The following is a 25,988-nucleotide window of genomic DNA, read 5'->3' as shown; positions in this document are numbered from 1 at the left end:
ATGATGAGCAATTCGATAAAAGAGTTTCTACATTCTTAGCTCTTGTAGAATTAGATAAGTGTAACGCTGAAAATATTTCAAATTCAATTAAAATAACGCTGGGAAATTTTAAACTTCCTTTAAATAATCTTGTGGCATTGGGACAGATAATGCTAGCGTTATGATTGGAGTTAATAACAGCGTTTATACACATTTGAAGTCCGATGTACCGAACTTGATATTAATTAAATGCGTATGTCATTCTTTGCAATTAGCAGTATCTCATGCAACCCGCGAAACATTCCCTAGAAGTCTAGAATTCATGATAGCTGAAACTTATAATTGGTTTAGTAAATCCACCAGCCGACAAAATCAATTCAAATATTTATACAGTGCCATAAACGATGGTGCAGATCCGAAAAAGATAGTTCATTCGTGTCAAACAAGGTGGTTATCCATTGAAGTTGCTATAACAAGAATTTTAGAACAGTATATTGAATTAAAAGCCCATTTTGAAATAACTCGTTTGACTGACAAATGTTATACTGCAGAACTTCTTTATTCAATGTTTAAAGATGAAAGTAATTTAGCGTATCTTTTATTTTTGAAACCTGTCTTATCTGAAGTACAAAGAGTAAACAAATCTTTTGAATCAAATACTGCCGATCCTACATTATTACTACATGATTTAAACACGCTATTGTCGATGATTGCCAATAAAATGTTTTTACCAAATACACATATTGAAAGGATAATAATAATTATTTAGACCCTAATCCATACCAATTTGAAAGAAAAATAAATGAATTAATAATGAATAAACTTATCACAACAACAGATGAAATGGCAATAAGAGAGAGATGCCGTAATTTCTTGATTGGTTTGTATCAACAATTAAAACAACGCCTTCTAGACAACATAAAAGAATTAGAAAAAATATCATTAATCTCAGTTAACAATATATTAAAGAAAAATTTTCTGTTAAATTTATTACAAAAACTTAAAATTGTCTGAAGTAGAAATTGAAAAAATTGAGAAACAGTATATAAACATTACTCTCATTAAATGGGAAAACTTCAACAATACAATGAAGTTTTGGTTAGAAGTTTCGAAATATCGATATGCAAGCGGTGAAAACCATTTAAAGAAATTAGCGAATTTGCATTGGGTATTTTAATTTTGCCATTATCCAATGCAGATGTGGAAAGAATATTCAGCAACTTAAATCTAGTAAAAAACAAAACACGCAACAGAATGAGTGTTGGCACGGTTAATGCCAATCTTATCAGTACGATACGGGCTCAAAGAGTTGAAAAGTGTTGTAAAAATTATGTTTTACCTGAAGAAGGTAAAAGATGAGGCGGTATGAATTTCGAAATTAATTTAGATTTTTAGATATTGATTTTATATTAAAAAGAGAAAAATAAATAACTATTTATATGTACTATTTGTTTGTTTGTTTTTATTCACTACAAAGTACAAACAAATGAAAATTTAAAAAAAATTGGCGGGTCAAGTGCTAAAATAGCGGATTTTGAGTATGCGGCTAGCGGGAAATATTATTAAGAGTTGGCAAACACTGGTCCTGAGCTGCTGGATATCATGATTCTTCTCTTTCTCGGTAATTCCCTTCTACTTCTGACTCTCTCTTTCTCTCGGGATAATTCATAAATTTTTTTTTTTGGCTGGTGCAGCATAAGCTTCAGGCTTCCTTGCACCATATGGCTAATAATAATAATAATATCTACCACAAGCTTCTGTATCACCTGATAATTTATATGCATCCCATGCACTTTTCTTCTCTACCACGCATCTCATTTACATGGACATTCTTTGAGAAACTCAAGGAACTCCTGTAGTATGTTATTGCCAGAAATGTTCTTGCAAGTACTGAAGTTGTACTGTTTTCAAGATTCATTGGATAATTTTTACCCTATCGCATGTGCTACTTGGTGAAAAATTGGTTTTTTAGTATCAGTATTAGCCATATTGTGTAAGGAAACCTGAGGTTTTTGCTGAACCAGCCAAAAATAAAAAATAAAATTAAAAAAATAAAAATAAAATAAAATAAAAAGAAAAATGAATAAATAATAAAATAAAAGAAAAATGAATAAAAAATAAAAATAAATAAATAATAATAAAATAAAACAAAACAAACCACCTATTTGACTTCTTCCTCCTCATTTAGGTACCCATCCAGTTGAACTTTGAATCTTCCAAACTGTCAGTCTCAACCATCCATGGAGGTTGAGACTGACAGTTTGAGAAGAGATTCAAAATAATCAACAACTCACTGGTTAAAAGAAAACTTTCTGCAATCCAATCTAATATTCTTCCTTCATAATTTGAATTTATGGTCCCTGCTTCTGAAATCATTTATAACAGTGAAAATTTAGCCCTGTTCATTTTTCTCTGCTCAGAGCCTTGTATACCTATAAAATCTCTATAGCCTACATGTTTGGAGTCTTTCCTTGTATGGACATCCCTTTGCTGATCTCACCAGGCATGTTGCCTGTCTTTGGACCCTTTAAGAAGCTTAATGTCTTTTTTTTTTTAGGTGTAGTTTCCATACTTGAACACAGTATTCCAAGTGTGGTTTATAATTGATTTATGCAGGAGGATTATGATATCCCTATCTCTATAAGCAAATGTATGGTAAATCAAACAGCAGCTGAAATGCTGAACCAAGTTTTTGTTCAAACAGGCATGAAGAGGATATCCTTGCCCAGCTTCGTATCAGACACAAATGTTTAATGCACTCTTACTTCCTAATGAAAGATGATCCTCCACAATGCCCTCAGTGTTATTCCCAACTCACAGTAAAGCACTTAATCATGAAGTGCCCATGATACAAAATAGCCCACCAGTCAGCATTCAAATCACATGCACATGAACCATTAACTCTTCAACTTATCCTTGGAGAAAAATTAGACATAAATGAACTGTTTACTTTCTCCATTTAATAAATCTTTCCAACTGCATCTAATACATCAATGTTAGCAACAACAACAACCTAACCAGTAAAAGCAAAACTTGAACAGGCACAATATAGCTGAAGCAGCTTTTGAGTCATAAAATAAACAACACCACCATGGGCCTTCTATTCTGTTGTTGAACTTCATGTCTGACTCTGTAACTAACTCCTAAATCACTTCCTTCCTCACGGACCGGGCTAGCCAGGTGGGTAAAGTGCCTGCCTGGCAATCCAAAGGTCGTGGGTTCGAATCCCACCTCGGGCTTGGATCAAAGTACTGCAAAAACCTTGGGAGGTGCATTATGGCCACAGAAGCCGATGCGACAACAACTACCAAAAAAAAAAAAAAAAAAAAAAATTCTTTCCTCTGCTATTTTTTTATTTGACCCCAAAAAGCGTATAAGTTATTCTATAGTTGCTATTCCCTAAGTGTAAGACCTCAATTTTTCTGCATTAAAATTGCTACTTTTCCAGCCATTCCTGAAGAAGTGCTACTTAGCACTGATCATAAATTAGTCTACTGATCTTGATATTCTCTGCAAATTTTTATCTCATGCCCTGTATCCCTTTGTCAACATCATTTCAAAAAATCAAAAAGAACAATGGTTTAATGGCATCATCATTATTATTATTAGCCATACAGTGCAAGGAAGATTGAGGCTTATGCTGCACCAGCCAAAAAAAAAAAAAAAAAAAAAAAAATTCCAAGTTATGCAGAGAGAGAGAGAGAGAGAGAGAGAGAGAGAGAGAGAGAGAGAGAGAGAGAGAGAGAGAGAGTAGAAAGGAATCACCAAGAAAGAGAAGAATGATGATATCCAGCTCAGGACCCTGGGTGTGCCAAGCCCATACTCACCAGATGTGAGCCCCCGCGTTCAAATTATTCTTTTGCGAGGTTCTTGGACAACCCCACTTTTTACATTAGTCAAAACCATCTGCCTTCTACCCTGCAGCCACCCAATAAAGATTTTTCCTGTAATTCCAGTATGTTCCAGCTAATAGAGTAACTTTTCATCCCATTCAGATTCAAACTTTTTTGCTGAAATCTAAGTAAACAATGTCAAAATTATTTTCTAGTTCATGACTCAATCAAAATAGCTTACCAGGTTTGGTTAAACATTTTCCCTTTACAAAACCACGTTTTTTGCCTCAGAATTTCATTTCTATCCAAATGATCCTGTATTGCACTCTTGATAATTGATTCCATGGTTTTCCCTACCACAGCTAGTAGCCATCCACTTCACTCTTAGCACTACATTTATGTACTCGTGATACATCGGCACATCTCCAATTTCAGGGGATTTTCCTGAATCCAGAGATGCTCTCCTAACTAATCTTATTGGTTCAATGCACTGTCTTGCTGCTCTCCCTGCCCCCCCCCCCCCTCAAAATAACTGGGTATATGCTATCAATTCAAGGAACCTTATTTACCTTTAGGCTCAGAAAGTTTTTTTAATAAATAATCTTTTGAAATTTCAATATTGCTAATTTCAAGCTTCCCTGCTTCATGTGCACATTTTCACCCTTACTACAAAGGAGCTTTTTTCTGTATATATTAATGCAAAGTACCTGTTCAGTTCTTCCAAAATATCTGCTGTGGGAATTAAAGACTTTCCCATGACTATCACACAAGAGTCCAATCTGATTCATTCTTCTCTTCGTGGTATTTACATACTTGAAAAATTCATTGTCCCTGTTCTTTGCTCTGCTATCCAGAGATTTTTCATAATCTGCCTTTGCCAATTTATCCCTTTCTTTGAATCAGATCAATTTGAAGCTGCTATAGGCTTCAAACATTTTGCTCTGTAAATGTCCCGTGCCATCCTTATTTGCTCTTATTAGGCTGACAAGCTCACCATTCATCCATCTTGCCATCCTTCTCATGTTTTATTTTCTTAATAATATACTATGCTTTCAAGGCTTCTGTGACTATAGCTTTAAATGTATTCCATAATTCCAATGTATTTTCACTTTGTGTACTATTTTTCTAGTTGATAGAGGCCATGTAGCACTTTAAGTTTTCATAATCTCCTTTCATAAAATTAAAACCCATTCCTTTGCCTTTAAAAACTGCTACCTCTCTCCCTCCATCCAACTTAAAACTCCTTGGTCACTCCCACCCGGTGGTTCCTGTACTGACAACCCTATGATATTATCTGGTTCATGAGTGATGATTAGGTGTAGAATATTCTTGCTGCTAGTACTTTCCCTAACATGCTACTGCAAATAGCAGTAATCCACTATTTAAAAATTTTGTTCCCCCTTGGTGTTTCCCTCCCACTTTCTCCAATCAGTTAAGGGGTAAATTGAAATTATCCATAATAGGACATTCACACTTGCCCATTTCATTTGCCTGTATAGGTTCTGATTTTAATTGTCAGTCTTTTAGTCTGTAGATTACTCCCACTCATAAAACCTTTTGCTTTCAACCAACTAGTATATGCATAACTTCTGAATCTGCAAAAGTATTTGTTGCACTCGGGCTGCTTTTGATAAGAAGCATGACCCCACTATCCCTTATCCTTCCTAAATACATTGTACATACTGTATTGAAAGTCATTGCCCCCAACTTCAGGGTAACACCTGTGTTAGTTGTTCTAACCAGGAGTTTGCATTCACTCATTTTATTGACAAGACTCCTGACATTAGTGTTCTTGTATCCTGACAAACTCTTTGAAGTTATTTCAGGTTATTTACCTAGAATTGGATTCCCTGCTGATTTTAAACATCACTATGATCAGAACATCTAGATAATATTGGCTGCTGTAGCAACAAACAAGAACTACTGACCCCATATCATCAGATACATACATATCTATATTACCCGTTCCTCCTGACTAGCAGTTTCCCTGAACCTCTAAGGTATCCTCAATGATGCTGGCAAAAATTCTTGCACCACTTTTGTTCAAGTGGAAACCATCTTTACAAATTTAGATTTTTTTATTATCCTTTAATTGCTTTTATAAAACAATACCATGGAAATAAACTTAACAGAATACAAGCAGACAACATTCTGTAACCCTGAAAATTGTACCTCGCTAGGAGTAAGGTATGGTGGTTCACTGTCTTGAGAAACCTGATATCTGTGTGAATATCAGATTTCTTCTTCTTCTTCTTCTTCAAGAGGAGTGTTTCCATTTACAATGGGTTTCCTCAGCCTACAAGTTATTTCTTGTTAGGATTTTTTTCCCGCCATAAAGTGCGGTTCAAGGTGTCTTGGTCGGTTAAGCCTCAGGCTGTCATGCATTCCCGTACTCCATCCATCCATGTCCTCCTAGGTCTTCCTCTTCTCCTTCTTCCAGGTGGTATCCATTCCAGGATAGCCTTTGGATATCTGTTTTCTTGCATCCGTTTTACATGTCCATACCATGTTAGACGCTTTTCTCTGATGGTGTCAATAATAGTCTTTTTCACTTCCATTTTTTCCCTTATGTCTTCATTCCGTTTTCTGTCTCTTCTAGAAGTTCCTGCTGAGCGTCTCCAAAAATCCATTTCTGTGGAGAGCAATTTGTTTTCTGCTCGCCTATTCAATGTCCAGGTTTCCGCTCCATACAGTAGAAGACTTTGTACAATCTTTTGAAATATAAGTTTCTTTGTTTTAAGTAGGAAAGTTTTGCTCCACAGAACAGAGTTTAACATGCCGATAGCCTTTCTGCCGTCTGCAATTCTCTTATTGATCTCTGCTTGGAATGATCCATCACTTTGTAAGATTGATCCCAAATATTTGAATTTATCGACTTGTTTGATTTTAAAACCTGCAATATTTAGAATGTGTCCTGGCCCCGAAGACAACATTTCAGTCTTGCTAAAATTGATTTTTAGACCCCATTGTTTATATTCCTCAAACAATTGACGACATGCATACTTTGCATCTTCTAAGTCTTGTGCTATCACCACCTGATCGTCTGCAAAAAGTAAATTGTGAATATAGGTGTTTTTATTAATCGGCAATTCCATTTTATTACATTTTTTTGACCAGGATCTTAGGCAGATGTCGATATAAATTTTGAAAAGTGTTGGTGACATGCAACAACCTTATAATAAGCCTTTTGAAGTGTGGAATTCAGGTGACAAAGCCGATCCACTTTAATTCTGCATCTATTATTCCTGTAAATTGCCTTAATAATGTTATTCAGTTGTCCATCAATATTTGCCTCTTTCAGTGCTTCCCATAAGAGTTTTCTTGGAACACTGTCATATGCCTTTTCAAGGTCAATGAAAATCATAAAGATTTTTTTCCCTTTTGATTGGCATTTTTCAAGGATCTGTTGTACTGTTGAGATATGATATATACATGACCTCCCAGCTGAAAAACCACTTTGTTTTTCTGATACCTCGATTCGGGCTTCTAAATGGTTCCTGATCCATTTTCCAAGGATCTTTAACAGTGGGTTCAGGATGCATATTCCTCTGTAATTTGAACAGCTTTTCCGATCGCCCTTATAAATTGATGTAATATATCCTGTTATCATTTCTTTTGGTATTTCTTCTCCTCTCAGTATACTATTTAACAGTTTTTGTATCAGAACAGCCACTCCTCTTCCTCCAAAAGTTCCATGTAAGTTCCATTCAAGGTCCTTTAGCAGGAATTCCACTTCTCTAACAGAAACTTTTAAGCCTGAGTCTTCTACACCAAAATCCTCCATCGTCTTGAACTCTTCCCGGTCTTCTTTTAAAAGTCCTTCATAGTACTCCGTCCAGTCTTTCAAAGGTATTAATTGCAAACCAGCATTGTGTTTATTCTGTTTCTCAAGTCTTTAAGGACCTTCCATGATTCTGCTGATTGCTTGAAGCCCAATTTGCTATTAATAGTTGCGCATTTCCTTTCCCATTCTTCATTTTTTGCTTCTACTACCAACCGATTAGCTATTTTCTTTTTTTCAACATAAATGTTCCTATGTGCATCATTCCTATCACCCAGCCATTTCTGATATGCAAGTTTATTTTCCTCTACAGCAGCTCTTACTTTCTCTGTAATCCAGGTCATTTTTGGTCCTTGACTCTTCTTTTTGCCTAGGATTTCATGAGCTATTTTTTTAACAGTATTTTTTAAATATTCATAGATTTCTTCAGTATTACCTTTTATCTCTATGTTAATTGCAGCATCCAGTCTCTGGGTGAAGTTGTTTCTAATGCTGTCGTCCTGGAGTAGGTCAATGTTAAATTGATCCACTTGTAGCATTTCTCCTTCCCTGCATTGTTGGTTGTCCACACATATTTTATTAATCCAGTTCCACCTCAGTGTTGTTTTAACAAGAAAATAGTCAGATCCACATTCAGCTCCTCTATAAACTCTGACATCTTTCAATACATATGTCCCTGAATGTTTTGAAATAATGTAATCTATAACTGATCTAATTTGTCTTGTCTCCTGTGACCAAGTATATTTATGGATATCCTTGTGTTGGAAAAATGTGTTGTTTATTCGAACTGTTCACAAAGATTGCATAGTCTATCTCCATTGTCAATCCTCTCTTTCTCTCCAAATCTTTCAATAACTTTGCTATTTTGTTCAGATTTCCCAATCTTTTTCGCTGTGGGAGGTGTCGAACATCATGGCTGCATATTATTTGAATAAATTCTGAATAAATTCCTCTAGTGTCCATTTGTTTCAACAAATGGGCACCAGTGTAATGCTGTTATTCTTTTAATTATGCAAGTTAATCACATTACTTGAGTGGATACACTTTGCATGAAGTATGCCAAATGTGAGACTGTGAATACTAAAATTTATATTGATGTCATTCTGATAATTTAAATTTAAGGGGTTATGTAACACACAGTGCAGAGGCATGCACTGTTAATAAATTATAATATTTACATTCAGACTAAGGCGCATTTAGGGCTAGAGCCTCAAGCTGCGAACAAATTTAGACTATGTATATAAAGTGCTTAGCATCATAATACACAGCCATTTCTGAATAAACAGAAAATTTTTAAGGTGGCATCGTTTTAGGTTATATCTCATATTGTGAATGCCTTCACAACGAGTTGCCATGATATTGCACTACTTCGAATAAGTAACGCTTCACCTAAGGAGAAGACTAGTGTCTTCTCCTTAGGTGAAGCGTTACTTATTCACAATATGAGATATAACCTAAAACGATGCCACCTTAAAAATTTTCTGTTTATTCAGAAATGGCTGTGTATTATGATGCTAAGCACTTTATATACATAGTCTAAATTTGTTCGCAGCTTGAGGCTCTAGCCCTAAATGCGCCTTAGTCTAAATACATCATATACCATCAGGCATCTCTCATATTGTGGAGTTATACTTCATAACTGTTTTTGCCATCATTGCATCACTTGGGTACCTACCCACTCACTGACGAAGGGCCAAATAGCCCTGAAACAGTGCTGTCTGGGTGGTGGTACCTATCTGAGAATAAGTAACACTAGTCTTCTCCTTAGGTGAAGCGTTACTTATTCGAAGTAGTGCAATATCATGGCAACTCGTTGTGAAGGCATTCACAATATGAGATATAACCTAAAACGATGCCACCTTAAAAATTTTCTGTTTATTCAGAAATGGCTGTGTATTATGATGCTAAGCACTTTATATACATAGTCAATATTTACATTCTTAAATTAAAGATATTAAATCTGAAAACACAAGTGTCTCAGTGCATGAATAGTGTAGATGTCTGGGTTTTATCTAGATTTTTGAGTTTTCCAGTCCTGTGATTAGATTTTAAACATGGTAATCCTAACTTGAGGAACATACTCGTAAGACCACTATCTGAAGTATAGCCCATGACAGTTAAAACATGTGTAAAGTAGTTTTCTGTTATTAATTGCCAATAAATATGATTTCAGTGAACAAATAAGATAAATGTAGCACTTACTCTTAACTCCACCTGACATTCGATCACGTAACCTTGTTAAACTGTCTGATGATGTAGTTGGTAGACGAGGCCTGTTAAGATAGAAAACTAATGAATACTTCCTTATTTAGTTTTTGGATATATTTTATAAATCATAGAGTTACAATAAGCATGTAGTGTGTAGCATATCAGCATATATTTTCTAGAAAAGTATTGTATCCTTGAGGTAAACTATAGCATTGGCATGATTGTTCAAGGAAGCCAGGTTTATGTAACATCACACTTGCATATCTAAATATCTACCTTTTTACCCTTACCAGAATCTCCTGTTCATCTTGATGTCAGAATTTCTCAGTACGTCTCTTCCTCAAGTAAGCAAATTCAAGTTTCTAGGAATACATTTAGACTGAACTACTGTTTTTCCTTCACTGCCCCAAGCTCCGTTATTTCTGTTTTGCATCCTTTTTGGCACATAATATAGTTCTGATTCACAAATCCCAGACATTCTGAAATATTTTTCCAAATACAACCTTCCTGTTTCTATATGCATTTCTCATCTGTTTAGTCTTTTACAGCAGAACCTGCTTTGTAGTCTGGGATGCCTTCAAGAATTTTTTTGCTATTTTGGCTTTTAGTGTATGCACACATATCAACCTTCTGAGCAGATCAAGATTACACTCCTTATCATATATGATAAGGCCATTTGTTATCTTATCAGTCTCTGGTTGGCAAGAGGCATGCAGCAGAAACAGTACGTCTATGAGAAAGCGAGTGGAGAGACTCTGTTAGAGATGAATCATTAATTAACCTAACTGCCATCTTCTGAATGGAATCAAGAAGCCTGAGAGAGGTTTTGGGGGCACCACCCCAGATGTGGGAACAATATTCCATGAAAGGGCGGATTTGCGATTTATACAGAGTGAACAGCTGTTTGGAAGAAAAGTAACGCCGAGAGCGCGAAAGAGAAAACCAAGTTTTTTAGATGCAGAGGAAGCAATATTTGTAATGTGCTTGTGCCAAGAGAGATTAGAAGTCAGGGTAATCCCCAAAAGAGATATATATCATTTTGCCTAGAAATCGGAGTGTCACTAAAGATAAGCATAGGAGCAGAAGAATCCTTTTTGCGAGATAAAGACAAGACTGAGTTTTAGAAGAGTTGAAATCAACTGTTGTCGTTGCCCCACTGGAGAATTACCTGAAGATCGGCATTTAAGGAATTGTTAGCAGATTTCCAAGAAGTTGAAGCTGATTGGGCAGGACAACGTTTCTCAAAATGGAAGTGAAATGCAATATGCTATCATCGGCAAAACTATTGATAGGATTTCCAGTCAATGGAAGAAGGTCATTAATATACAAGAGGAAAGGAGTGGGGGAAAGAACTAAACCTTGGGGGACACCAGCAATAGTGGAGAAGTTAGAAGACAGAGAGCCATTTACCATCACCCTCAGTGAGCGATCAGAGAGAAAACTGGATAACCAATTACTAAAAATAGTTGGCAAACCATAAGATGGAAGCTTGTTTCGAAGACCTTTATGCCAAACACGATCAAAAGCCTTTGAGATGTCAAGAGCAACTACTTGTGTTTCACCAAACGTTTCCATTGAATTAGTCCATAAATGGGTAACATAAGCAAGAATATCACCAGTGGATCGACACTGATGGAATCTATACTGGCAATCATTGATCAGACGGAAGGTTTCTAGGTAGTTTAAGAGTTAGCGGTTAATTGATTTCTCCATTACTTTAGAAAGAATAGAAGTAATTGCAATGGGACGATAATTGGATGGGAGGGATTTGTCACCCTTTTTAGGAACTGGCTGGATATGAGCAAATTTCCAAGCAGAAGGAAAAACACCTTTGGAATAAGAAAGTCAGAGAAGGTGGCAAAGAATAGGAGTAAGTTCAGGAGCACAGGTTTTGAGAACAAGTGGAGAAATACCATCAGAACCTGGAGCTTTCTTAGCATCAAGATTCGACAAAATCCTTCTGATATCCTTTTGACGGAAGACCACAGGAGGCATTGAATGGAGCGTGTTGGGAATAGTGGGAGGTGTTTTACCAAGATCATTAATACATGAGCTGGAAGAAAAATGGGATGCTAGCAGGTCAGCTTTATCCTTGGCTGAAGTGACAACAGGACCATCTAGTTTGGACAGAGGTGGGAGCAGAGATGGGCAAAAGTTGCGGCCAATAGCTTTGGCAACAGACCGGAATGCTTGGCTACCATTAGGGCAAGAAGCAACTTTTCTACTCTTAGTCTGTTCAAACTGTAGTTTGGACTGATTAATAACTGCTTTACAATTGTTGCGAGCTTTGGCGTAGGCAGAAAATGAAACTGGAGAATTAGAAACAAGCCAATTACGATATGCAACATTCTTCTCTTGAACAGCCGTAGCACATTTATTGGAAAACCGAGGTTTAGATAAAGGACGAGATTTTAAAGTGGAGTGTGGGATAAAGGATTCCATTCCTATAAGAATAGTTTCACTGACACGATCTGAGCAAACGTTGACATCAGAAATTTTGAAACAGTAATCCGACCAAGGAAAAGAAGAAAAGAAGTCTCGCAGGTCATCCCATTTTGCATTCTTGTAATGCCAAACAACACGAGGTTGGGAATAGCCATGAGATAAAGGTTCCATTGGAGAAGAGACAATCACCAAGTTGTGATCTGAAGTGCCTAAAGGACCTCTCACTTCGACCGTGTACTTAGAAGGGTTGTTTGTGAGAAAAAGATCAAGCGTATTGGCTGTATGATTAGGATTGTCCGGTATTCTTCTAGGTAAATGAACAATCTGTGCTAGGTCATTAGTAATTGCAAAAGCCTCAGCATCTCGACCTGCTGGGTCAGTGTGACTAGAAAACAGAAGCCAGCTGGAGTTGTCAACATTAAAATCACCAAGGAAAATTACCTCACTGTTAGGAAAGTTGCACTGGAGAAAGTCAAGTTGCAAAGAGAGGAAGTCAAAGAGCTCCAAGTGATTAGTGGAGTTGGGAGAACGGTAGAGACAATAGATGAATTTGACACAATGAGGTACAGAGATTTTAAGTGAGAGAAGATCAAAGAGAGGAGATCCCAAATTTCCAAGTCTCTGACAGGGAATATCAGAATGGACATATGCACAAGTACCACCTTTGAGGCGAAAGGAATCATACAGCGAATAATTTGGGCATCTGAAATGAGCAGTAGTTGAATCAACCGATAACTGAGATTCTGTTAGAAAAAGTACATGGAGTTTGGCAGACTGCAAGTGGAAATGGACATCGTTGAGATTAGAATTGAGACCACGTATATTTGTGAAATGAATTAGGATGTGCTTGCGAGGTTTAGATCTTTTCACAGATAAGGTTGCTCTATTAGTTAGCATTCGCATTAGCATTAGTAGAGGCATTTGATGCAAGAAAGCAAGCTTATGCAGCATCAGCCAAAAAAAAAAAAAAAGAACCCACTACTTCACCCCTCTGTTCGTTCAAAATACCTGTCCAGCTGAGCCTTAAACTTATTTAGGCTATCAACTTCCACGACAAGGGATGGAAGTCTGTTCCACCAACCAACCACCCGCTGGCTAAAGGCAAATTTCCACACGTCTATCCTACATCTCTCTTTCCTCAATTTGAATTTATGCCCTCTCAGGTGATTATTCTGAGCGAGAGGAAAAATCCCATCAGCATTGAGCATGCTCAAACCATTCAAGGCTTTATACACCTCTGTCAGATCACCTCGCCGGTGCCTAGTCACCAGACACTGTAATTTGCAAAACGTAAGCCTTTCTTCGTAAGAGCACCCCTTTGTTCCATTCACTAATCTTGTTGCCCTTCTCTGTACTCGTTCCAGCACTCTACATCCTTCTTGAAATGAGGCCTCCAGACCTGTATACAGTACTCTAGGTGGCCTGACCATTGCCTTATACAAGGGAATAATCACATCCTTATCCCTGCTAGAAAAATTCCTATATATCATTGACAATACACCATGGGCTACTCTTTCAGCCCGTCTGCACTGCTCAGAGAACTTCATATCTGCCTGCACAACCACCCTCAGGTCCCTTTCATTCTCTACCACTGTCAGTGTAGTACCACAGAGTTGATACGTTGCTCTGGGGTTGCTGTTTCCCATGTGTAGTACTTTACATTTGTCAATGTTAAACTTCATTTGCCACCTCTCAGCCCATCTGCTCAACCTTTCCAGATCCTGTTGCAGCAGCATAGTGTCAGTAGTGTCCTTGACAACCCTGCCAACCTTCGTATCATCTGCAAACTTGGACATTAAGCTTGATATGCCATCATCAATATCATTTATGAATACAAAAAACAATAATGGACCCAACACTGAGCCCTGAGGGACTCCACTAATAACATTAGTCCACGACGAGCAGTGTCCATTGATTACCACTCTCTGTCTTCTCCTCCTCAGCCACCCCTTTATCCACAGCAGCAATTTGCCTCCAATGTCACACTGCTCCAATTTGTGCAGCAGCCTTCCATGTGCAACAGTATCAAAAGCCTTTCTAAGATCCAAGTATATAATATCAAAGTTATTCCCTGCATCCAGTTCCTTTGTCAAATTGGTCAGGCAAGACTTCCCCTTAACAAAACCATGCTGTGTCTGAGCTATAACTGAAGTCTTGTCTAAATGATCCTGCAGTGCTTCTTTAACTAGTGCTTCCATTAATTTTCCTGGAACAGAAGTTAAACTCACAGGTCTATAATTACTTGTGTCAGCCTTTGATCCTCCTTCGTGAATTGGGGTCACATCTGCACATCTCCAGTCTGTGGGTACCTCTCCTGAGTCCAAGGAAGCTCTCATAATTATGGCTAAGGGTTTGCTTACTTCCTCTGCTGCCTCCTTTAATATAACTGGATAGATCCCATCCACCCCGGGTGCCTTTCTTGTGTGTATCTTCAACAATTTCTCCTCCACTTTACTCTCAGTTATTGCAAGATTCTCTAGCTTACTGCTAGAGTTGAATACACCTCTGGCTTTCCCCTCGCTAAATAACTCCTCATGTGTGAATGTCGATTCAAAATATTCATTTAGTTTGCTAGCTACCTGAGCAGGATCATCAACAGTTGACCCATCGATATCAAGTGGACCAATCTGATTCATCCCCTTCCTTCTAGAGTTACTTAAGTAAAGAACTCTTTGCTGTTTTTCTTTGCATCCCGTGCCAAAGATTTCTCGTAATCTGCCTTCGCCTGCTTAACCTCCTTTGTAACTTGGTTACAGATCGACTTGTATCTATCATAGGCTTCTGTGTCATGTGTTAATTTGTATGTATCCCATGCATGTTTCTTCTCTACCATATGCTTCATCAGTTCATCTGACATCCATTTAGGCCTAAACCTTGAACAGTATTTCTTAGTTGGTATGTAAAGCCTAGTAGCTTCCAAGATAAGTCTTTGAATGCTTCCCATTTTGCATTTGCTCTTGGTAACATGATCAGTTGGTCCCACTGTATAGAATTTAAATACTGTCTCAGTCCATCGTAGTTGCCTTTACGAAAGCAATAACCCTTCCCTTTACCCCTAATGGTAGTTACCTCTTTGAGTAAATCCCACTTCAGCACACTGTGATCACTGCCACCTGGTGGTTAATTTATCTGCAGATTCTTAATGCATGAAGAATCACTGCTGATAATCAAATCAAGAGTATTCCTCCCTCTAGTTGCCTCCCAAACATGCTGATGTAGAAAACAATCATCTAATAAATCCACAAAAGCCTTGCTAGTGTGTGAGTGACCAGCCCCCAAATTCCAGTCAATATCTGTGAAATTAAAATCTCCCATTATAAGACTCTCTGATTTACTGGTCCACTCTATTTCCCTGTACAGTTTCTTATTGTACTCATCAGAGTCATTAGGCCTATAGCACACTCCTACTCTCAATTTTGATCTCCCAATGCTTATGTCACACAAAACTGACTCGACACTGCACTGGCCAGCGATGTCCACTGGCTTCACTTCCTTTTATTTTATGTATTTCTTAACTAATAGCATAACCCCTCCTCCCTTCCTATCCAGTCTATCCTTTCTGTAGACATTGTACTCCCCAAATTCCAGTTCTCCATTCCTTATATCTGTGTGGCACCACGTCTCTGATATCCCAACAATATCTGCCTTTGATGTTTTGAGCAATACCTCAAATTCATCAAATTTATTTACTAAACTCCTAGCATTGGTGTACACGCATGTATACATGCGCCTATTTCTATTCTTAGCTACCCTAACACAACCCATGTGTTTACGTGTACCGCAATGACTCCCAGCAGTCTCTGAAATATCCTACATCTTGTTTTTCAGGCTTCTGCTCATTCCAATAGAAGCAGTGCAAGAATTTCTTTCACCTCTGCCAGTGGCTACTTTTAATCTATTCGTCTTTGTCTCCTCACAAGCTAGCAGTTTTCCGACCCACCTAACACTGCCTCGATAGCATCAGCAAATATTCTTGCACCCTTTCTATTTAAGTGTATCCCATCCCTGTATAAGCAATCTCTCCTGTTAACAAGTACAGTCCAGGCTGAAAAAAATTCTACCCGTTGACCCTTGCACAATCTTTCCAGGGCAGAATTGATCGACAAGGCTCTCATCATATACTCCCTCCTATCGTGTCTGGGCAGAGTTGCAGACACTGTCAAATTCAACCCTATTTCACAGCTTTTTTTTCAACAGTGACCTGTACTTGTTAAGCAATTCTGCCGGTCTCCTACTGTTGATATCATTAGTGCCAACGTGTACAACTATATCATCTTTTGTGCCCTTAAAAGGTGATATCTGCTCTACAATGTCATCAACCTTTGCCCCTGGCAGACATACCCTGGTCCTGTTCCACCTATACTTTTTACAAAGCATGTTCCCTGTTTCCCTGACAATAGAGTCACCAACAACTACTAGTTCCTTTTGGACCAGCGCATTCTGCCTTGGGGGTTGCTGCTGTGTTGCGCGATGACCAAGTGCAAGCTCTGGCGTTGATGTGGGCTGCTGAGAGCTTGATGGGCCCCTCAATTTAGTTCCTTCGAGGGCATCCACCCTGTCCTTCAAGCTCTCATATAGGCCCATAAGAACGCTGAGTTGTTGCCTGATTTCGATACACTCCTTGCATCGCGCACACACAAAGACATCCCCCATGGCAATATCATGTCCCGTACCTGAATGCTCCACAAACATCATGCAAGCTGTGCATTTTAGAATGCTGTGATTCAGATGGCAACTGCCCCCCCTCAGTTCTCCTCTGAGCCACAGCACTTCCATTAGCTTGAGCCTTTTGTTTTGCTGCTCTGGTCTGAGTCATGATTTCTTTTAATTTAAATAAAATTTCAATTTCAGTTTATAACCCTAACTTATCTCCCAACACAGTCATAACAGGATATATATTTTTTAGTGTCAAGTTTTAATTATCTCCGAGTTCCCTTTATATAACTTCCGTATCAGTTATGTATTAATTAATTATGTTACTTTTGTAATCTAAGACAGTATATGTATTTAGTTAAAAGTACAGTTTAAATGCCAACGAAGTTCAACAAGTTTAATAGATTTTACCGATCACCGAAAATATTATAACCTATACTATACTAATGTTATCTAAGTTCGATATATAACGATCGTATGACAAGGACAAAGGCGGGAAGTTACGAACGGTAATCTATGGACACTTAAGTATTAATTAACTTTCAAATCTCGCTGTCTCAATTCAGAATAAACTAACGATCCTTACTAGGTCTATAAGCTACTTACAAAAAATAATTTGATGTAAAAAATATTCAATAAGCGGCTAAATATGGCTAAAAAACTTCTCGTTCAGCGGAGTTGCGACTTGTAACACATGGATACCCTTACCGATACTTTTATGCAATTGCAAGGCCGAGTAAAGAATAAATACACCAAATTAATCAGAAAAGCACAAAATAATGCTATACTACTAAATTTAAATCAAAAGTTTTAGAAAAACAATAATTTCAAATCAATAAATAAGAAAAATCCACTTAGCGGCTTTGAACATGTCTGGCCCCTACTAGCCTTGTCAGATGGTCTTCCATCTGACCATAGTTTGACAATTCATGGTGTATTCAATAGTAAGAAAAAGTGGGTGGGACATGCTGTATGAAGTAATGAAATTTTTGGATATTAGCATTAGCATTAGCATTAGTAGAGGCATATGATGCAAGAAAGCAAGCTTATTCAGCATCAGACAAAAAAAAAAAAAAAACCCACTCCCATTTCACCCCTCCGTTCGTTCGAAATACCTGTCCAGTTGAGCTTTAAATTTGTTTAGGCTATCAACTTCAACAACAAGTGATGGAAGTCGGTTCCACCAACCAACCACCCGCTGGCCAAAAGCAAATTTCCGCACATCTATCCGACATCCGTCCTTCCTCAATTTGAATTTATGCCCTCTGAGGTGATTATTCTGAGCAAGATGAAGAATCCCATTGGCATTGAGCATGCTCAAACCATTCAAAGCCTTATACACCTCTATAAGATCACCTCGCCGGTGCCTAGTCTCCAGACACTGTAATTTGCAAAACTTAAGCCTTTCTTCGTAAGAGCAACCCTTTGTTCCATTCACTAATCTTGTTGCCCATCTCTGTACCCGTTCCAGCAGCTCTACATCCTTCTTGAAATGAGGCCTCCAGACCTGTATACAGTACTCAAGATGTGGCCTAACCATTGCCTTATACAAGGGAATAATCACCTCCTTATCCCTGCTAGAAAAATTCCTGTATATCATTGACAAGACACCATGAGCTACTCTTGCAGCTCGTCTGCACTGCTCAGAGAACTTCATATCTGCCTGCACAATTACCCCCAGGTCCTTTTTATTCTCCACCACTGTCAGTGTAGTACCGCAGAGTTGATACGTTGCTCTGGGGTTACTGTTTCTCATATGTAGTACTTTACATTTGTCAATGTTAAACTTCATTTGCCACCTCTCAGCCCATCTGTTCAACCTTCCCAGATCCTGTTGCAGCAGCATAGCGTCAGTAGTGTCCTTAACGACTCTGCCAACCTTTGTATCATCTGCAAACTTGAACATTAAACTTGCTATCCCATCATCAATATCATTCATAAACACCGAAAACAACAACGGACCCAACACAGAACCTTGAGGAACTCCACTAATAACATTAGTCCACGTTGAGCAGTGTCCATTGATTACCACTCTCTGTCTTCTGCCACTCAACCATCCCCTTATCCATAGCAGCAATTTGCCTCCAATGCCACACTGCTCCAATTTGTGCAGCAGTCTTCCATGTGCAACAGTATCAAAAGCCTTTCTAAGATACAAATATATAATATCAAAGTTATTCCCTGCATCCAGTTCTTTTGTGACTACATCATAGTATCCAATCAAATTGGTCAGGCAAGACCTGCCCTTAACAAAACCATGCTGCGTCTGAGCTATAACTGAATTCTTGTCTAGATGATCCTGCAGTGCTTCTTTAACCAGTGCCTCCATTAATTTACCTGGAACAGAAGTTAAACTAACAGGTCTATAATTACTTGTCAGCCTTTGATCCTCCTTTGTGAATTGGGGTTACATTTGCACATCTCCAGTCTATGGGTACCTCCCCTGAGTCCAAAGAAGCTCTCATAATTATGGCTAGGGGTTTGCATACTTCCTTTGCTGCCTCCTTTAATATAACTGGATAGATCCCATCCACCCCAGATGCCTTTTTTATGTTTATCCTCAACAATCTCTCCTCCACTTTCCTCTCAGTTATTACAAAATCATCCAGCTCACTGCCAATATTTACTTTACCTACATCATTCTCCTTCCTGAATAACTCCTCATGCGTGAATGTAGATGCAAAATACTCGTTTAGATTGTTAGCCACCTGAGCAGGATCCTCAACTGTTGAACCATCAATATCCAGTGGACCAATCTGATTCATCCCTTTCCTTCTCGAGTTCAAATATGTAAAGAACTCTTTTCTGTTTTTCTTTGCATCCTTTGCCAAGGATTTTTCGTAGTCTGCCTTTGCCTGCCTAATCTCCTTTGTGACTTGGTTACAGACCAACTTATATCTATCATAGGCTTCCATGTCACCCATTAATTTGTATGTATGCCATGCATTTTTCTTCTCTGCCACATGTCTCATTAGTTCATCTGACAACCATTTAGGCCTAAACTTTGAACAATATTTCTTAGTTGGTATGTAAAGCCTGGTAGCCTCCAAGATTAGTTCCTTGAATGCTTCCCATTTTGAGTTTGCTGTTGGTAACATCATCAGTTGGTCCCACTGTATAGAATTTAAATACTGTCTCAGACCATCATAGTTGCCTTTACGAAAACAAAAGCCCTTCCCTTTACCTCTGATGGTAGTTACCTCCTTGAGTAAATCCCACTTCAACACACTGTGATCACTGCCACCTAGTGGTCATTTATCTGCAGATTCTTAATGCATGAAGAATCACTACTGATAATCAGATCAAGAGTATTGCTCCCTCTTGTTCCCTCACGAACATGCTGATGTAGAAAACAATCATCCAATAAATCCACAAAAGCCTTGCTAGTGTGCGAGTGACCAACCCACAAATTCCAGTCAATATCTGGGAAATTAAAATCCCCCATTATAAGACTCGATATGGCGTACACATGGTAAGAATATACCCAGATCCTTGACATAACGTGGCCTCGACAGTGCTCCCCACATACACACTACTTGGACTCCCTCCAGTCACTATCTGGCAGAGTAGAGGTGGCAAGATCAGGAAGCCTCCTAGAGAGTTACCAATAGGTTCGGTCCGGTGTACTAACTAGTGACCTGCCTGCGAACACCGTTTTAGAGCTGTACCCTTGAAATGTAAGGAATATTGGATCTCGCCACAACATTCATCATAACCTCAAAAGTCATCGATCATACTGCATGATGGAAGAGATAGGGAAGGGTTGACCAGAACTTAGCTCTAGAGACTAAACATGGGTTCCACCATTTCAAGCCTTCAATTATACACTAGCTGATCCGGAAGCCTCCTAGAGAGTTACCGATAGGTTTGGTCCAGTGTACTAACTAGCGGCCGGCCTGTGAACACCGTTTTAGAGCTGTACCTGGATGCACTTCCTTAGATTTTATGCATTTCTTACTAACAGCATCACCTCTCCTCCCCTTCTATCCTGTCTATCCTTTCTGTACACATTGTACTCTTCAAATTCCAATTCTGCTTTCCTTATTTCTGTGTGACACCACGTTTCTAATATCCCAACAATATCAACCTTTGGATGTCTTCACCAGCACCTCAAATTCATTAAATTTATTGGCTTGGGTAAAGAAAGCCTGCACGAGAACGACGACAAACGTCGGATAACTTACGCGGTAAATTAGTTTGCCGATACGGCACTCTAGCGCTGCTCACTCGGTAAACAGACGGTAGGTGTTATCGGACTGGAGCAAAGTCGAGAACGATATACTGATTGACAGGTAGGCGTGGCAAACAATGAAATGATTTATTAATAAACAATTTATGTGCTAGTCCACTCATGATTCTAAAGAAAAAAGGTTAGGTTACCCCCTCCATTTCGGGAGAGGTTCAAGCTCCCATGGGATTCAAGTGGAGGTAACCTGACCTATTTTCACCATTAGGGCATATTATTGAACAAGAAAATAAAAATACGGTCATAAAAAAATTTATTTTTTTATGAATGTATTTCTAAATATGACTGATTCTAAAGAAAAAAGGTTAGGTTACCCCCTCCACTTCGGGAGGGGTTCAAGCTCCCATGGGATTCAAGTCGAGGTAACCTGATCTTTTTTCACCGTTACAGTAAATGTTAGGGCATGTACGATTAGGACAAGTTACCATTAGTGCTGCTACAGTGATACTAAACCGATGTTATCGTGTGTTGTGTTCGCGCACCAATCAGCACGTCGTTTGCCACGCCTACCTGTCAATCAGTATATCGTTCTCGACTTTGCTCCAGACCGTTAACACCTACCGTCTGTTTACCGAGTGAGCTGCGCTAGAGTGCCGTATCGGCAAACTAATTTTCCGCGTAAGTTATCCGACGTTTCTCGTGCAGGCTTTCTTTACCTTCGCCAATTTATTTACTACACTCCGAGCATTGGTGTACATGCAAGTATACATGCACCTGTTCTTACTCTTAGTTACCCTAACACAACCTATATATTTACTTTTCATGGAACAAGTAAATATATAGGTTGTGTCTGATGATTCTGATGATACAATGAACAGTTGTACAGACAAATAGAATGGGGCAGAAAACAGTAAATCAGAAGTCTTGTAATGGGGGTTTTAACTTTCCAGATATTGACTGGAACTTGTGGGTTGGTCACTTGCATGCTAGCAAGACGTTTGTGGATTTATTGGAGGATTGTTTTCTATAGCAACATGTTCGAGGGGCAACCAGAGGGAGTAATACCCTTGATCTAATTATCAGCAGTGAATATTCTTGCATTAAGAATTTGCAGATAAAGGAACCACTAGGTGACAGTGATCACAATGTGGGATTTACTTAAAGATGTAACTACCATCAAGTGTAAAGGGAAGGGTTTTTGTTTTCGTAAATGTGACTACAGTGGTCTCAGACTGTTTTTAAATTCTATGGAGTGGGATCAACTGATGTTGTTACCAATGGGAATTCTAAATGGGAAGCCTTTAGGGACTTAATCTTGGAGGCTACTAGGCTTTTCATACCAACTAAGAAATACTCTTCAAGGTTCAGGCCTAAATGGATGTTGCATGAATTAATGAGGTTTGTGGCAGAAAAGAAAAATGCATGGGATGCATATAAATTATCAGGCAACACAGAAGCCTTTGGTAGATGTAAGCTAGTTGTAATCAAGTCACAAAGGAGGTTAGGCAGGAAAAGATCCTGCTCAAGTAGCTGATAAACTGAATGAATATTTTGCATCTATGTTCACACAAGGATCACCTAGACAATACAGCAGTAATATCTCAGACACAGAATGGGTTTGTTAAGGGGAAGTCTTGTCTGGCCAATTTGATTGGATACTATGATGTAGTCACAAAGGAACTGGATGCAAAAAATAATTTTGATATCATATACTTGGATTTCAGGAAAGCTTTTGATACTGTTGTGCATGGAAGACTGCGGTACAAATTGGAGAGGTATGAGATAAAGGGATGGTTGTGTGGGAGACGGTAGAGAGTGGTAATAAATGGACACTGCTCTACATGTACTCAAGTTATTAGCGGAGTCCTCCAGGGTTCGGTGCTGGGTTCACTGTTGTTTTGTGTATTTATCAATGATACCAATGAAGGTATATCAGGCTTAATGTCCAAGTTTTGCAGATGATACAAAGGTCGGCAGCATTGCTAATGACATTAAAGACATTAATGACTTTTCTAGAATCTGTTGCTACTGCAACAGATCCTAGAAAAGTTAGACAGATGGGCTGAGAAGTGGCAACTGAAGTTTAACATTGACAAATGCAAAGTACTCCATATGGGTAGCAGTAACCCAAGAGACACATACCAACTGTGTGGTACTACACTCAGGGAGGTGGAGAATTAAAAAGACCTGGGGATAATTGTGCAGTCAGATATGAAGTTTTCTGAGTAGTTCAGACTGGCTGCCAGAGTAGGTCATGGAGTTTTGTCAATGATATATATGAATTTTGGTAGCAAAGACAAGGAGGTGATTATCCCTTTGTATAAGCCAATGGTCAGGCCACACCTTGAGTACTGTATACAGGTCTGGAGGCCTCATTTTAGGAAGGATGTAGGGTTGCTAGAATGAGTACAGAGAAGGGCAACAAGATTGGTGAGATAAACAAAGGTGTGCACTTATGAAGAAAGGCTTAAGTTCTGCAAGTTGCAGCATCTGGAGACTAGACACCTGCGAGGTGATCTGATTGAGGTGTATAAGGGCTTGAATGGTTTGAGCAGGCTCATTGCTGACTGGATACTTCCACTTGCTCAGATTAAGAACCTGAGGGGGCATAGATTCAAATTGAAGAAAGATAGTTGTAGAATAGATATGCGGAATTTGCCTTTAGCCAGAAGGTAGTTGATTGCTGTAACAGACTTCCATCTGTTGTTGTTGTGGAAGTTGATAGCTTAAATAAATTTAAGGCTGCACTAAACAAGCTGATGTTGAAAACACTTATCTAATAAATTCATAAAAGTCTTGCCACTCTGTGTGTAAACAACCAACAAACTCTAGACAATACATCTCCCATTATAAGACATTCTGATTTGCTAGCCCACTTTATTTGCCTGTATAGTTTCTCACTATACTGATCACAGTCATTAAGCCTATACACAGTCCTACTATCATTCTTGTTTTCTCAGTTCTTATATCACACCATACCAACTGAACATTGCATGCACTGTGTACACCATGTTAACAAATGCACTGCCTTGGATTTTTTGTGCCTCTTAATTGAGAGTGTAAATCCCCCCACCTCTTCCTGTCCTCCTCCTTTTTGTACGTGTTGTATTCTCCATATTCAAATTCTACATTCCATATTTCTGAGTGAGACCATGCTTTCAGTATCCATGCAATATCTGCATTTGATGACTTAATCAGTGTTTCAAATTATTATATTTATTTACTGTGCTCCTAGAATTATGTTATATACCAATTTAGTTTAACAATTGTTTTAAAATAGTTTCACCTTCATTTTAGAAGTTGATTACCACAGCATACTGAACCAGAAGGATGAATCCGACTTAGCTAGATTCATCCTTCTGCTAATGTCTTAGAGAATCTAAAACAAGAGGAGTAAGCTATATTCTTTTGTTCAGTTAGGAAGTACTTTATTGTTGCATGTAACTATATGCTGCACAAGGTCCCACTGAAAAATGATGTTCTTATAAATGCAGAAGCAGCAAAAATTTCATTATTTGGCCGTGCATTCTCAAACTTGAAATTTTTTGTGGTCAGATTTCTAGCACTTCTTGGCACTGTTAAAGAAATAGGTGAAGCAATAGATGTTTTGCAGCATCAGTTCTGTCAGTTCGAGTGTGAGTGCCTTTTAAGACACTATTATGAAAGAATTGATGTACAGTATTCCTTTGATGTAGAATTGACAAGTGCACAAGGAAGCTTGAAATATAATAAATTATCCCAAGTCATGCTTGGTATTTTAACAATTCTTCATAGCAATGCTGAGTGTGTGAGAATATTCAGTGAGGTTAGAAAAACAAAAACAGAGTTCAGATCTTCTCTTTCTGGAGAAATTTTGGAAATGTTCCTTACAGTGAAGTGTAGACAGCAGGGACATTGCTACAAACAAAAGTTTGATTCGACATTTCTGAAGAGGGAAAAGTCTTCAGTAATATCTTTCTTGATGCAGTCAAAATCAGTTGCTGTCTAATGGAATATCCAAATATAAATCCACAGGTAGAAAATTCCTAGGTGAGCTAACGTTTGAAAGAATTCTATACTATTAAACTATCCTTTATATTTATTTTAATATAAAATGTGTATGTTGTCAGTGAAATTTAGCATCTGGTATAGTGTTGACTTGATAGAAACCATGCTTTTTCTGAAAAATCTGTTTTCTTCCTATTTTATCCAACAAACTTCTGCTTTTTGCAAAAAAACCTCCTATATTTTGTCCATTTTGACTCAAAATCTGATTTCCTCCTGCCTACAAATGCCTGATCTCCATCTTTTTGAAAGTCAAAAGTTAGTAACGAATGGGCCTGGAGTACTGGGGTCCATAGTTTAATATACACTTAAGTTAGTTATAAACCAGTTATACAAATATATTAACAAAAATCAGTAGCTTTCGGGACGCGTGTCCCTTTGTCAACTGACAAATTAAATACAAATTTAAATACAATACAACGAGCTGAGTGAGGCACGTTAATCATGCGTCATTGTTGTTGCGGACGTGTGCTGCTTTCTACGCCACTGATCATCCAGCAATAAAACGGTTGTCTCCAGGATGGGATGTAGACGTATGCCTTTCTGGCATTAAATGAATGCCTTAAAGTAGCAGTCTCTGGTGATTTGAACTAGTAGTGCCAAAGTAAACGTTTTTTTTTTTTTTTTCTTTTAGAACATTGCTTTTCATAATATTTAAATCACTAAAGGTTTGCCTAATCATTAAATTTCAAGTTTATCATTGTATGACAGCAATGTTTTATTTTAATAAATTATCTTATTTGCCATAAATAAACACTAACAAGATCATGCAAGACTATAAACTGGGGTCAATATTAATCTGACACTTTCATTCATCTTACAGGTCAGAAGAGTTTCAAAGCATCACTATGTACATGTG

General features: G+C 38.2%; 1 protein-coding gene across 1 annotated transcript in view; it reads right to left on the bottom strand.

Moving 5' to 3' along the window:
* The window catches only part of LOC150085857 (SH2B adapter protein 2-like), a 181,297-nt gene that overhangs the window by 16,222 nt on the left and 139,087 nt on the right, over positions 1-25,988 (bottom strand). Inside the window, exon 4 of the mRNA XM_090374274.1 lies at positions 9,796-9,866. Coding sequence (XP_090230400.1) covers positions 9,796-9,866 — 71 coding nt within the window. The remainder of the gene's footprint in view (positions 1-9,795; positions 9,867-25,988) is intronic.

The sequence above is a fragment of the Mastigoproctus giganteus genome, chromosome 5 (genome assembly GCF_048544385.1).
Source record: "Mastigoproctus giganteus isolate SK-2022 chromosome 5, ASM4854438v1, whole genome shotgun sequence".
NCBI classification, from domain to species: Eukaryota; Metazoa; Arthropoda; class Arachnida; order Uropygi; family Thelyphonidae; genus Mastigoproctus; species Mastigoproctus giganteus.
This window is presented reverse-complemented; position numbering and strand designations above follow the sequence as displayed.